General features: G+C 36.1%; 1 protein-coding gene across 2 annotated transcripts in view; it reads left to right on the forward strand.

The window, feature by feature from the left end:
- OLA1 (Obg like ATPase 1) overlaps window positions 1-14899 on the forward strand; it is a 95159-nt gene that overhangs the window by 50034 nt on the left and 30226 nt on the right. For both annotated transcript variants that reach the window (XM_053948142.1, XM_053948143.1), the window contains 2 exons: window positions 5967-6047; window positions 6329-6426. In XM_053948142.1, coding sequence (XP_053804117.1) covers window positions 5967-6047; window positions 6329-6426 — 179 coding nt within the window. The remainder of the gene's footprint in view (window positions 1-5966; window positions 6048-6328; window positions 6427-14899) is intronic.

Genomic DNA, 14899 nt, shown 5'->3' on the forward strand with positions numbered 1-14899 from the left:
ATTTCTGAACTGCTGGAAATAATTACTTGTAGATAGACTGCTTTCTTTATTCTTGCTTGTTTTTTTCTTTGAGAAGCGACACATGACTGAGTTGTTTCATGTATAATGCTGTAGAGCCCACAAGGATGACCCACACAGGAGAATTCGGGGATTATTAACATGAATTACATTGCTTGGAATGCCTGTAGGATGTTTTGGGTGAAAGTGCTTGTTGTGGTTCATAAACATTATTGGCATCTAGTTCTAAGTAAATCTTGTATCATGTACAGCTTGTACTGGCTCTGTGTGAAGGTATTAAATAGAAGGAAGGACAATACACTTGTCCTAAATACATTACTTGTCCCATTGTATTTTTATTAATGTCAGTGAGCAAGGGAATTGTAAGAGATTAGACATTGTTTTGTACCACAGAGGAACTCATTGTCACTCCAGTTGGTGCAGTACCTGGCTTGTTCTCTTTCCTGTACCCAGCTGCTACAGCTTATTTAAACACTTACCACAATGAAAAAAGTATGATCTAGCCTTTTCTTTAAACTGCAAAACTTGTCTTAATTATCTTTTAAAATGCCGTTGTTTTTAAACAGTGTTTTTAGAATAAATTCTTACCATGTCACTTCATCCTCAATCTTCTGAATTGCCACAAAACTGCACCAGGAAGAGCAGACAGCTGAGGCTATGCTCAAAGAAGTGAAAAGATTCCCAAGGAAAGCCATGAATAGAAGGACTGTGGGCTCAGTGCACTCCATCCACCTTGTGTGTACTCAGTAAATTGTTCTTGGTGCAACACTGTTAAACTAGCTATGAGTACCTCAAATAGCATTGTTCTCTATCTGTATCTGGAAAACCATTTTGAAATTTTGAAGGCCAGATGGAATAATAATTATCTGGTTTGATCCCTCACATACCCCAACTTAATTCTTACGGCTGTGGTTAAAATGGAATGTCTCTCTTACAGGAAAAATTAACCTTTATTGAAATATTTTCTGGCTAGAGTTAAAATTACTTTAACTTGTATTAGCTATGCCAGTAATTAATTATCTTTACCGTTTAGAAATAAGGCACAGTTTTAATCTGTATTTGTCAAGCTTTAGCAGTCATTTGATTTCTCTATGCTAGTGAAAAACCCTGTATATATGAGATTTTTTTATATGTATATATAATGCAATAAGAATAAAAGCATAGAATTTAAGAACACCAAATCTTGCACTTTCTCAAAACCTCTGTTTTTTCTCCAGTTTTTCATTATTTCAGCAGAGATAAGTGTAAAATTATTCCTATTGGACACTAGGCTATGTATATACTCCAGGATTGCATTAGTCTTCTAGTTACAGTACACTTCATTTGCTTGTGACCCTCCAGGCTCCTCAGTCACTCTTGCAAGAGAGAAGTGCTGTGTTGGTAAATACTGTATCCACCCTCCCTTTGCCCCTGCCCAGCAGTGTATGAACTTCAGGGTTTCGTATTCAAAAGCATGGTTTGCTTTCACCAGAGCTGTGGGGCAGTTCTGGTCCCTACATGGTTTCCCATTGTTTGTAGGTTACTGTTCTCTGTGTCATTAACATGGCCTTTTTTGGCTGTTGAAAGATGGTAACCAGTGAAAAGCAAAGAGTTTGTTTGGAGTGCCATCAGAAACACACACATTTTTATTTACAGTTGTATTCTGAGACCTTCTAGGTAGGTGGTATTGACTCCATTTAGTATATGCAGTGATTTATTAAAGAAACACCTTCTGCCACTGAACCAGATTCTTTAGGGAAGTTAGAATATGTTTATTTATACACTACCACCTTCATTACTGATATGCAATGGTGTTGGACTTTGGAATGAATTGAGAGGAGCTAACTAAGAGCTACAGATAATGTTTTAGATACTCCTTGTAGCTTTCCCAAGCAGCAGAGAAGGGTAAATGATAAAATTTTTGACAAGTGAAACATTTTAATAAAAAGTATTTAAGTGCTTTTGAAGCTTTTACGGGGAGATGGTAAGTTTTTACGTCTTGGAAGTTTTGAAGGGAATGTGTAAGCTGCTGAAAAACACTCCATACTTCCCTTGGTGGGGGGAAAACCTTACTGTACTCACAGTTACTCTGTAGTAGTGGAGACTTTTGCACTGCCTGCAGGATCACAGGGAATTCACTTGCACTTTGAAGTGTGAAGTGATAATCCTCACAACTGCTTATTTCTTTATTAAATTTGCGGAAGTTAATTACATGCCCTGGTAATTTACAACAAAAAAAATCACAATTTTCTGATGCCAAGTAGGCAAGTGAGTTTTCCAAGCTTCAGTTTAGTCCCTCATGCTGTAAGAAGAATTTGGCATTGGCACACATTATTACTATCATTCATCCAGAAAGTCTATTAATGTATGCACATTTTTCTGCACAGTAGTGTTTCATGAGTAGGTCTTGGTAAATCTGCTATATGCAATTTACATGTATTTCATTATTTTATACTGCTGGACTTACTTTTAATGTCCTGCATTTGTGGGTTGAGTACTTGTGGTCTTTGGAAAATGAGTGCAGGACATAATTAAAATCACTGTATTTCATATGGCTAAATATACTGAGTCTTCGTATGTGCTAAATATATTGCCATGCATGTAGTCAGAAATTAACTGATTTTAAACACAGTGATATTTGATATTCATTAAGTTTGCTGTATTTCATATGCCTTGACAACTGTAAGGAAATTGGAATTTGGAGGGATTTTTCGTGGCTTTCTGAATGGCTCTTGTTATAATGTTGCTAGCTGGAAAACAAGAGTACCCCTCTCATCAAAGAAGGAAAAGTGGATCGTTCTGCTGGTGACAGATTGACCTCAAAGTGTACAATTGGAGAGGCCAGATCTAATAAAACAAAGAAGATCATTGGTCTGTATTCTGTTACTAAGCATCTCAAAGTTAACTTGAGTAGTCATTAAATGTGTTTAAATGACTAGTACAATGATAGAGCAGATAAAAAGATGGGGTTGTACTCTTTTACCAGTCCTAAATAGAAGCGAATAATTAAAAATGGTGCTGCATGAGAAATAACTCAAAAATGTGCTATTTGTATGTTTGTTTAGAGTATTGGAGCAGCTGAGTTAAAAAGAAATATGTGGAAACATGTGCCTTTTTCATATTGTCATTTATATTTAACAATTTCTGGTTAAGGAGTTAAGTCCCGTTTCAGTGGAACACCACCACTGATGCAGGGGAATCTAAGTTCAACTGACCCATTTTTAAGTTTCTGAACTGTCTGCCTTACATTCTGGTGTAAATGCTGCCCATATAGCATCAGAGAATTTACTTTGTCTTACTGCTTCATTAGCTTCATACAAAAATGCTGCATTTGCTTACAAGTTTCCATCCTTTTATCTACAGAAAGTTTTCCAATACTTTGCCAACTTCCTTATAAAACCAAAATAAAATTGCAAGTACATGATTGTTAGTTGTCCCTGGCATACTCAGCTGTAGATCTGCCTTACCTGTAGAAATTGTTCATGTAATCAATCACTCCTTTAGAACAACAGTTGCAAACAGCTTTAGATCAGGTGCGTAAATGGGAACTTAATAAAATTAGGTCAGTGCCAAAATGGATTTAGACTGTGTGTCACTGTAAGTAGCAAATGAATGTGGAAGAGAGGTTTTGATTGGCAGCTCTGTGCTTAGACAGGCTTTAGAAAGGCCAAATTTTATTTGCTGTGTTGATGCTTGAAATTTTCTGGAGGTTCTGTGTTATGTAGGTCCCCTTACAGTGTGATTACAAAACATTTAATTTCTGCTTAAGCAGCAACTTAAAAGTTTGGCTCTGGTGACTTCTGCTATAGTGGTGGTTTTTTTTTTTTTTTTCCTGCCAGTTTATTATTGACTCCAATTTATATGTAGCAATGCGTTGCTATTGTGGGAGAAACTGTAATGCTGAAAGTCATGTGGTAAGTGCCTACAGGACTAGTTCAAAACCCAAAACAGGGTGTAATCAGAATTCCTTCACTGCTGAACAGGAATCTTGGTGATTGTATTGATTTTTATATATATCTATTTAAGGAGAAGTTGAGGATAAATATCTTAAGTGAAAAATACTTACTGGTAGAATTGCTTTCCTTACCTTGCTTATACAGATTTAATTAAAAAATAAAAAGCACATAGGGTTAAAGATAAGATGGTACAGTGTTTTCTTCTTTATGTGTAATCTTGTTGCATGTCTCTACATAAGCTGTTCTGGCCACTCATCATAGTAACCAGCTGGGCCATTTCACCTGCTGGAGCCATTAAAGAGGACTCTCTCCCCCTAGATTAATCCCCTCCGACATTAGTTTTTTGCTCTGACAACTGGAGCAGGCATTCAGAATTTGCAGGTGGCCAGTGTGACGCACATAATTGCCTACAATTTTAGGCAATGAATAAAAATGGTCTACATTACTTGTCAAAGGTTGTATATGCAGTGCCAAGTGAGATCTATGGGAAGCCTTTTAGGGTTTAAAGAACAGTTAATAGCAAAGCTGCACAGTGCTTTTTTAATCATAATGCATTTGTAATATAGCACTTTGATCTTCTCCTTGTAGGAAATGGTGTTATATTAGCCACTTTTAAACATTTATGAGTGAAATTCAGTTATAGGAGAGTAAAAGTGATTATTCTTAGGCAGAACATGTTAGATTTCATTAAAAGTTTTAGCTTGCCCCTTCCTTGTTAAAATCTGTGGGGAGTCCTGTTCCTGGAGGGTTTCAAATCAGGATCTGAAGATTTAGAAGAGCTTTTTTTTTTTTTTTTTCCCTCCACTAAAGCTACTGCAGGACTAGAAAAGACGGTAGTAAATACTGATGTTATTTGTGGTTGTTTATAAATGTATTTCAACTGCATAGCATTAAGTGCAAAAAACGTTGTGTGCTCAACAGTTCAGGGAATGTTTCCTTGTATTTTAAAGATCTTAATGCTCAGTTGCATCAATTTCAACTTAAAAAAAATGCATTATTTAAAGCATGATCATAAATTATCTACAACAAAAAATAGGCGACTCTAAAATGTACTACTCCTAGAAGAGCAGAGTTTGACCTTTCAGACCCAAGAGCCTTTTATTAACACCTGCCTGTAAGGAAAACCGTGCCACACGCAGCTTTCGGATTCACGACCACAAAACTGATGAGGAAAGGCTTGAAGGGTTCAGTTTGTGTCACTTGCTGTTTGCCGTTTCCATTTCACAGATGATTAATCTTTCTGTGAAGAAAGGCCAGAGAAACAAAGCACATTGGGCTCTTCCTGCAGTTACTCCTTCTGAATGCACACTAGCTTGCTAACTAAAAGGCCTTTAGATTTCCTGCCGAGAGAGATGTTCTGAAAGTGAATGCAGCTGGTTGGAGGTCACCAGTGCAAGGCTCTTGCCATTGTGTAATGGAGGCTTTGGCAGGTTTCATTTTGGGGGGGGAGGGAGAAGGTGTTGGCGAAAAATTAATGCGGAATAAAAAGGGCTTTGGCCGTTTGAATTAATTTCTTGAGGGTGGATCATCAATAATAGGCTCCATTTCTTTTGCTCACAATTTAAAAAAAAAAAAAATTGCTGTGTTTTGTCCCACCCATTCCCTTTTCTTAATGGCATGTTTATGTTGTACGTGGTCTCTCCCGCTGGATGCTGAAATGTTGCGTCTTACTGAGTTTGAAAAGCAATCTAAAATGTACTGTTTATACATATGTTTTATGAGCTCTGCTGATGTTCTTGGTGACAAGAGATGATACTTGAGTCTTGTGTATTTAACTTTCTAATTGTGGGATTTGGATTACTTTAATAATCCATATTGCTCTTTAGCGACTTTTAAAGCAGCAATTTCTGATTTTCTGGGAGAGTAAAATTTTTTTTATAAAAAGTATTATCTAATTTTTCATTTGTGTGTATGTTTTGAATCTTAATGGATACATGCCTTGTTTATGGAAGAGAATAGTCTTGATATCCAGCTGAGTTTTTGACTTTGGGTTTTTTTTTTGATCTTGCATAGGACGTAATGTGCAAAATCAAGACATGGGTAATAGATGAAAAGAAAGCTGTCCGCTTCTATCATGATTGGAATGACAAAGAGGTAGGCTATAAATATTACTCCATGAATTGACTTCTAATTTTACTACCTGTTACTGGTTCTTTTTAAAAGTTGTTAGGGTTTTGGTTTTTTTTTTTTGGATTTCATATTCATAATGTATTGAATGTTGAATTTATTTGCTAAATCAATACTTACCTGTGATTTATGTATTACACTTGAATTCTGTAGCCTTCTCAGACATGCTATGAGGAAAATGATCATAAAATTAATTCAAGTTGATATAAATGGTTTTTAAAATTCACCCCCTTTGTTCTCACTTCCAGATTGATGTTTTGAACAAACATTTGTTTTTTACTTCAAAACCGATGATCTACTTGGTTAATCTATCTGAAAAAGACTACATTAGAAAGAAAAACAAGTGGTGAGTGTGTACAGGTTAAGTGTCTAAATTTATATTTCTGTTTCGCATTTGTCAATGGTCAGTAATTCCTTGCACATTTAGATCACCAAGGATATTAGTTAAAATAGCTATATGAACTAATCTTGCACTTCTGTTACTTGTTATGCTTCCACTGACATGCTGCTTGAGTACAATGCATATGGTGAAACCTTGCCTGAAACTGCAGAAAAGAATATGCTTTCCATCCTTACGATTTGACATGAATCCATTAACTTTGAAGAAAATAGATTTGATTTGGAAGTACTAATTTAAATAAGCATATGGCTTTATCATGTTCTATAATGCCGGTTGTCTGAACAGCATATTTTTCATTCCAGAGGAATGAATTGAATGCCAGAAGACTAAAGCTATGTGAGTTGCACAGAAGTCTTCCAAACGAAATTGCACATTTTAGCATTACTCTTCTGTTTGCAGTTGGGTGCCTGGCTTTCTTGCCACTTCTTGTGCCTTGCTTGTGGTTTACAGGCCTTTGGTGTGCTTTAATACCATGAATAGTTCAGGTTTTAGGCAGGTATTTTTGGCATCAGTATTGTGACTCAGGTACATAATGTTTACAAAATCAATCTATCAGATGTTCAGTGAACTGGATGAAGATCCAGTCCTAACATGGTAGACATTTGGTGGGAATCCACTGTTGAGAAGTACAGCATTTAGCATGTCGTTGGAAGCTCTAGATGGCATAAATACTGCTCTGTGGGGGAGGGAACAGATTGGGTAGTTAGCATATGATGAAGGAAAATCTATAGCAGTGTGTTTAGTTTAAAAAAACCCAACCAAACAGCAAATATTTTCTTACAATTCAGAATTTTAAACACTGTACTTGTGAGATACTTTGAAATGTATAAATGTATGTTTGTGAACAGATATATGCATGTAACTCATCCAAACAAATCAAAAGTATCTAAAGCGGAATATCTGAATTCTCCTAAAGTACACCCTCTGTTTCTCCCTGTACTTCATTAAGTACTTAGATGCACATGGTTTCAATTTTCCATTAAAAAATTCTCATTTCCATATGATATCAAAGAGTGAGAAGGCTTTAAACTGAAAAATAAACATTCATAGACTGGAAGCCAAAACAATAATTAATGTCAGATGGTTAACTCCAATAAATCATTAGAATAAATTCTGTGAAATTACTGCAACTAAAACTGTCCTTTTGATACTCCAAGACATTTTGTGTTGGTATTAAAGAACAAAATTTAACATATCTTCGTAGCAAACCCTCTCAGTCCCAAATACAGACTTCAGAATAGACTTCACAAGCAATATAATAATGTAAGCTCTTCATATTTGGTCAAATTATAAATTTATTTTTTCCTCTAAATATTTTTTGGGTATGACAATTTAAATGTAAGAAGTGGTTCTACCCAAGGAAGTATTTAAGATCAAGGTAGTTGTATTTGTTCTGTTGTTGTAAGGTGATACTTTTATCAAAGTAAAAATGCTGTGGTTTCTTAAAGCTTGCTGTAACAGTACAGATGTGGAAGCTTATGTGAAAATGGATGAGTCGGTTTCCATGTCCCAAAAAGGATCCTCACACCTGTGTTTGGATGATTACAGGTAGAGCTCACTGGCTCTAATTGTACAGTAAATACCATTTCCCAGACCTAATGGTAGCCAGACTACTTAGGTGACGCCAGTCTGTGATTTAGCTGTCGCCAGTCACCCCATGTTTTTTGTGAGACTAGTTGTGATGATGACGTAGTTAAACCAAATCTTTGGATGAATTGCAATTTTTAATTTGTAAAAAATCAGATGTTTGAGTTGAGGAGTCATATAATGAAACAGTTTAACTGTTTATATTACAATTAATGATTTAGTTTTTAAAAAGTATACCCGGATCTTATGGATGTGAGTGTAATTGTAGTGAAAGATCAAAGCCTGGGTATCTGAGTGATGTTCCAGAAGAGAATTTACCACATAATCATTTTCAGTACAGTTTCTGCCTCCTGCTGTTCCTATTTTCCCTCAAGCTAGCCATTGACTACCCCCTGTGCATCCCTGCTCGTAAAAAATGATTGAGGAAGTATTTGTCATGTATTTATGAGTGGGAAACATTGTGTGATAGGGAAAGGCATCTACTAGAACCAGAAAGATTGCCATTTCCTTTCCTTCAGCTACTCTGCCACAGCTTTAAATCCTCTGTTTATGCAACATAGCTTTTATATTTAAGAGCAGAATAAATGTTTTCTATGAAGGATGCTAACGGTAGGCTTCTGTCATTTATGTGGTGCAAGCGGATGTAAATGAGTAGAATATATTTTACTGTTAGATGCCACTTTGTGATTTTTGTTATTATTTTGACAGGTAGGTATTCATATTTGAAATACAAGCCACATTTAGTTGTAGTCATTCTTCTCAAAAGAGTTTATTTCTGAGCTTAATTAATAATACTATTATAACAAAGGTAAGGTTAATGCAGGAAATGCTCAGCCATAAAATGTGTTCATCAGACTTTTTCAACTATAGAAGTGTTTAAAACAGTGAAGGAGAGGAGAGGCTTTTTGATTTTGTGTGGAGAGGAAAACTGAAATTGTCTTTGTTTTACTTGGTCACTCTTTCAGAATTAATGAACATTTTAATTGTTAGTTAAAACACACTTATATTTAGGTGCCAATGTGTCATTTTTCAATTCAAGGAAAGAATAAAACACTGTGAAAGATAGGACTATTGTGTGTTTGAGTAGGTGTATTGACCTTTTGAAAGATGTAAAAACTGGAATGGCTCCAAGCAGTTACTTGCTGGTTTTAACAATGTTGAATTAGTCATTCAGTTGATTTATGATTAAGACCTAGCCCCTGAAGAGAAGCTGACATGGCAGCTGTGTTAGTCGCACTTGTGTTATGATCAGATGACAGTAATCTTGATGTTTATGGGGGAATCCACTGATACCATTCTTAATACGTACTGCTGTGCTCTAAATGAATATTTAAACTCTTCTTTTAATAAGTCCTGATTTTTTTAAAATCTGGATCTCGTATCTTAACCATGGCATACTGTATTCAAATTTAACCATGAAAATATTCAAAACAGTAATAATAATAATAATTATCAGTTAAAACTGCATTCTGAGTCCCAGGATGTCACATAAATTCAGGATATCAGATTTATCAGCCCTTCATCTAATTTAAGCTTTACATTTTAGTCTTGCTATAGAGCATGCATCTAGTGGCTCATAGAGTGGATTCCAATATTTGAAATATATTGAGCTAATTGATGAGCAAATGTAGTGGACCATGCTTAGCATCATGTTTGGTTTGGTATTTTGGATTTACTTGGAGCAAGCACCAGAAATACTGAATATATTAAAGCTGCATAACTGATCTATTGACTCAATTTCTCTAGTCCAATAAAGGGAATTTCATCCTATGCCTAGACTGTAATTCAAAAAGCCACTTATGCTGCTAAAGAGTCTCTAGTATCTCTAGCATTGTAACTAAATTGTCTGAGACTTAATTATGGATTTCTGAACATTGTTTTCTCTAATATAATTCAAACTTGTTGAATATTGAAATGTATGTTAACATTATTATAAGGGGTTGTTTTTCCAAATGTTATGGTAGGCATTCTGTTAAAAATGTTGATCAGTGTTGATAGGATAGGGGACTTAGTGTTTTGCTCTTGTGTATTTAGAAAAGTGACATACATGTCATAATAAATAAAATTTTGCCCATTAATTTTCATAGCATTTTTAGTGTTCTTAAGCTAGAAGAGGTATAATTAGGTCAGATGAAAGGTCCATCTTTTCTGGTATCATATTTCTGACAGGCCACTAACAGATGTCCAGGGAAGATTATAGGAACAGATTAAGCAAACAGAGTATATGCATCCAGCTTCTTGCAATCTGTTATTATAGAACTGACTAAGCCAGATATGATATACTTGTGGTTAATACTTTTTGACTGATTTTTATTCTATAAATTTACCCATTCACCTTTTGAACTCAAGTATACTTTTTGGTATCCCAATATCCTGGAGCAGGGACTACCACAGCTTAACTATGTGCTGTATGTAGAAGTACTTCCTTATGCTTGTTTTGGATCTGCCACGTCATAATTTCATTTGGTGCTCCTTAGATCTTGTATTATGAGAGTGAATAATCCTTTTCTATTCATCTTTTTCATATTGCTTCAGATGTTCCGAATATTTTTAAAAAATGGAGGGGGTAGGGAAATCTGACATAAAGAAAGAAATATTGAGGGTCAAGTAAAAGGAACACTCCATAGGTTTGAGTATGAATTAATCTGTTTCACTTGGTCTTTCACTTTTAAACTAGTTAGGAAACAAAGTTATAAATAGAATTATTTATTGCCATTTATAAATGGAGACTCGGAGTTCTTGGTTGTATTTCTGCAGATATGGATGTTTAGGCAGTTATATTTTATTCTGATAAATGTATTTGAGAAATTATTTGAAGGAATTTTAAAATCATAAATTGTAATGCCAAGGTGGTATTGAGATGTTTTCTTGACATAGCTGCTTAATGATTTTAAGGTTGTCTTCTATGCTGACAAATTTGGAAAATAATATTTTTAAAAAATATATTACAGTTTTTGTTCTTTTTTAAAGCATTACAACTGAAATGCTTTAAAAGAATATTAGGAGATGATTTATGTTATCTGGGTATAGCACACAAGTTGAGAAGTTGGATATTCAAAGCTAACCAGATCCAGAAGTTAGGCATCCTGTGCTACATCTTTACTGCCTGACTGAGAGTATCTTACAGCTCAGGCTGTCCAAATTAGAGAATTGTGTATGTTTTTCATAGAGCACTTACCTAGTATAGTAGGGGATAGTGCCTGTTATTTGCTTAATAAACAGTTACTCTTCATTGTTTCTTACACAAATGAATTAATGAATACAAATTAATTAGTCATCCATCAACCAAATGGCAGTCTGTTTTCTTTCCAGCACCATGTCCTGACATTGCCCATTGATTGACTACTTCTTGTAGTCTTCTGTTTTACCAATTCCAGTGACTTCATTTAGTTGTTCTGTTTATCCCATACTTTTTGTCCCACCATTTTCCTAGCTGATATGTTCTCCATGGTCTTTACCAGATGTTCTATGCTTTGATTTCATCCCATTCTTGCTGGCTTAGTTCCAGTCCAGTCCTTTGGCCTGGATGATTTCTTTCACCAGACTCCCCCTTTGCTTTGCTTTCTTTTGCCTGCCTCTCTGGATCCCCTGTCTGAATGTGAATGCATATTGTTTGGGTAATAGCAGGTGATGAGGACATGTCTCTAAGCATGGAAAGATGGGTCCCATTCTCAGCTTCAGTGTGCAACCTCGCTCCAGACACAAAAGCACCTTCCTGGAGTCTACCTTCACTCCAGTGTTCACCTTCCGCCCAGATGTGATGGTTTATCTCTGATAGCAAGTTTGCTCTGTGCAAATTGTCTTGGTTCCTACATATTAGGGCAGTAAAATTTTTCAATTAAGTTGTTTCTATATGTTTTAAAAATGGGCAATGTTTTATGGTGATGCTTTTTTCAAAAATTCTGGTCCACCTGATTACAAAATGGCACTACTAAATGGCTAGTGTACGTTGCAAAGTCAGGAAATAAAACCTCAGTAGTTTACTTAGAATATGTCGACTCTTGAACTAGTAAAGAAAGGAGTGGTCATAGTAGAGGGAAACCTTCTGGATTTTGGGAAGGCCTGTCCTGAGCAGATAAAGGTACCATCACACTATGCTTAGAACTCATAGACTGTAGAGAGCAGGGTGAGCAGGGAAATGAAGGACAGTCTCTCCAGTGTTCTGAGTGACATGTGACAGCCCAGCATCCCAGAGCACCAAAACCAGCACAGCACAGCGGCCATGACCCTGTAGGCACAGAGTTTGTGGTGATTGGGAGTGGGGCTGCGGCCGAGCCTCATCCCCAGTGGGCACAGCTGTGTAGGACGGGTGAACAGCATTGACAGCAATGAGCCATGGAGTGCCCAGGGGCACTGACCAACCACCAAAGGGAACAGAGGGCACCCAGGTGCAATGTGTGAACATGAGTGGTGTAAAAAGTTGGGCTAAAGAACAAGAAGGGCAGATGCTTGAAGTGTTCTGATGTGACATGATGTTACTCTGTAGGGGCAGACGCCTGAAGCCTTTCGATGTGGTATGGTGTTACTCTGTATGGGTGAATGCTTAAAGCCTCCTGAAATTGTGTGGTAATATCTGTGTATCATGGCCATCTCAGCTGCAGCTTATGCTGTGACAATGACCCACCAGACTTCTTGTACTCAGAGAGCATTGGTGTCAGCTACAAGCAGCTTCTCAACTTCATTGCTGTGTGTATGATCCCTGTTCTGTCAGCTGCGTGTCATCCAAACTACCCTTTGAACAGTTTGACATTACTTCCCATCATTTCTTCCTTTTCTTCTTCCCCATGCAGATGCTCTTCTCAGTGTTTTTAATTTTTTGGTTTGGCCATCATCACTGTAGTTTCTGATCTGTTTATATCCAGTTCTGTGGGTTTAGTTGTAATATTGAATGACTGCAGCTATGGATGTTTGAATGCCCTACCAGTTTTATAGTTGGCTTGTGTAGTCTGATGAATTGGTATCTACTAACAGTGCTTCTTCTGATCTGCCATGGCAGTTGAGACATCAAGTAATTTGTATGATATTTTATTTAAACTCTTGGACTTTCATGGGCAAAATCTAGTACTAACTTGCAACAAGCAAAAACTTAACTGCTGGAAAAGTTTCCAAGCCTTTGCAGGGTAAGAAAGGGCTTCTTTATTAGTATATACTGTCTGAACACTTTAGAAGTTTTGTTTCTCCCTCGTCTTCATTGGAATTTTTGTTTCTTTAATAAATACAGACTGCTTAAGATACAAAACACTAAGGGAGAGAACAATGTTGCACTAGATTCCAAATCAAATGATTACACAACTTGGATTAATTCAATTTATAAATAACATGAGCAGCAGAGATAGGGACATCTGCAAAAAAATGTTACGACATGACATTCTCAAAGACGGTGATGTAAATTTTGTTGTTTATTGCAATGCAATGTTTCTGACTCTGAACGCATAACGAGTTACAAAATGCTTTTTGAACTTAAGTCTTGTTTAAACCCAGAGAATGTTTAAACTGCTTAGAAGCAAACCTGAGATGCAGAGATGTCTTTTGAGTATAAATTTTGTTACTGTGTAGTGGATAACTCTTCTTCCTTCTTCCCCATATGCTGCGTAAAAAGCTTCAGTTTTCTCCTGCTTACTTTCCACTGTAGAGAAACTTGTGCTTCACTTTTCAAACTCAGTTTTCTTCACTATTTCTCTAAAAGTATTGGCGTTGGTGAAATAACAGACAATTTACAATTTTTTGGGAAATGTGCTCTACTTTAAAATCAAGTTGCCCAATGAAAATATCGATATTCTCTAATAATTGCATTTTTTTTTTCCTGGGATCTTATCAGTGATTTATCTCCTGAATGATGTCTGCAATGACACTGTGTTCTGTCAGTCCTCTTTTTCGAAGGCCATCCAAATGTCCTCAGTCATTTAGGTGTTGGTTGTATGTAGCTGTGGTCCCTCACTGAGCAATGCTGTCACTGTCATAGCTGGCTAAGCAACCCTTCCCTCATATTTCTGAGATGTTAAAGCATTGTTTTAACAATGTATATTTTAATGTAGGTATACTATATTAGTTTTACTAACAACTTAAGGAGTTTGGGGATTTTCAGTAGCTTAATACCTTTTTCAATACTCTTAAAGTGAGATTTTTAGCTTCAGTGTGTCTCAGCTTGCTTTTTATGTCCTAAGTTTTTAGATTCAGACTAGCTTATATTTAGGAGAATAGACCATTCTCTTTGATAATACTCCAAGACAGTGGTGTCGTAAACACTGAAATGGAAAAAGTGAGTGAGAAACTGTGCTTTACTCACTTGTCTTTGTTACAGAATGGAAGAAAGCAGGAAGGTAAGCAGCTTAAGAAACCAGCTTTCATATTGAGGACCAGATTCTGTAATTTAGAGTATGTTTCAATCCAGGGTTGTTAGTTGTAAGCATCATAAACACAACCTCATCACCTTGGAAACGTTTGGAGAATAAGGTACTAACCACAATGTCAGTGCTGTCATCTTACTGTTGTATCATTATCTCAGATGCAGATTTCAAGTCCTACTTTTAGTGTTAGTAGTGAATTTCACTCTTACTTTAGAATAAAGCAATTTGACTGTGCATGTAAGCCTGTAGATACTCATGTCAAAATCTCTTTCACATTTGAAGATCCTGATTAGAAACATCATTAGTAATGGAAAAGTAGAACAGACTTTGTTTCTTTTGAGTTGTTTGTTGAGTGTTGGAAGCACAGTCACCTTCACTGCACAGGTCTTACCCTAGAAAGTAGGATTTAGGGTTTTTTAATATAGGGAGGTTTTATCCTGTTTTGCTTTACAAATAAACGAATAGAGATTTTTGCAAGAAATTGT

This window comes from Vidua chalybeata, chromosome 7 (assembly GCF_026979565.1).
Source record: "Vidua chalybeata isolate OUT-0048 chromosome 7, bVidCha1 merged haplotype, whole genome shotgun sequence".
In the NCBI taxonomy this organism is placed as follows: domain Eukaryota; kingdom Metazoa; phylum Chordata; class Aves; order Passeriformes; family Viduidae; genus Vidua; species Vidua chalybeata.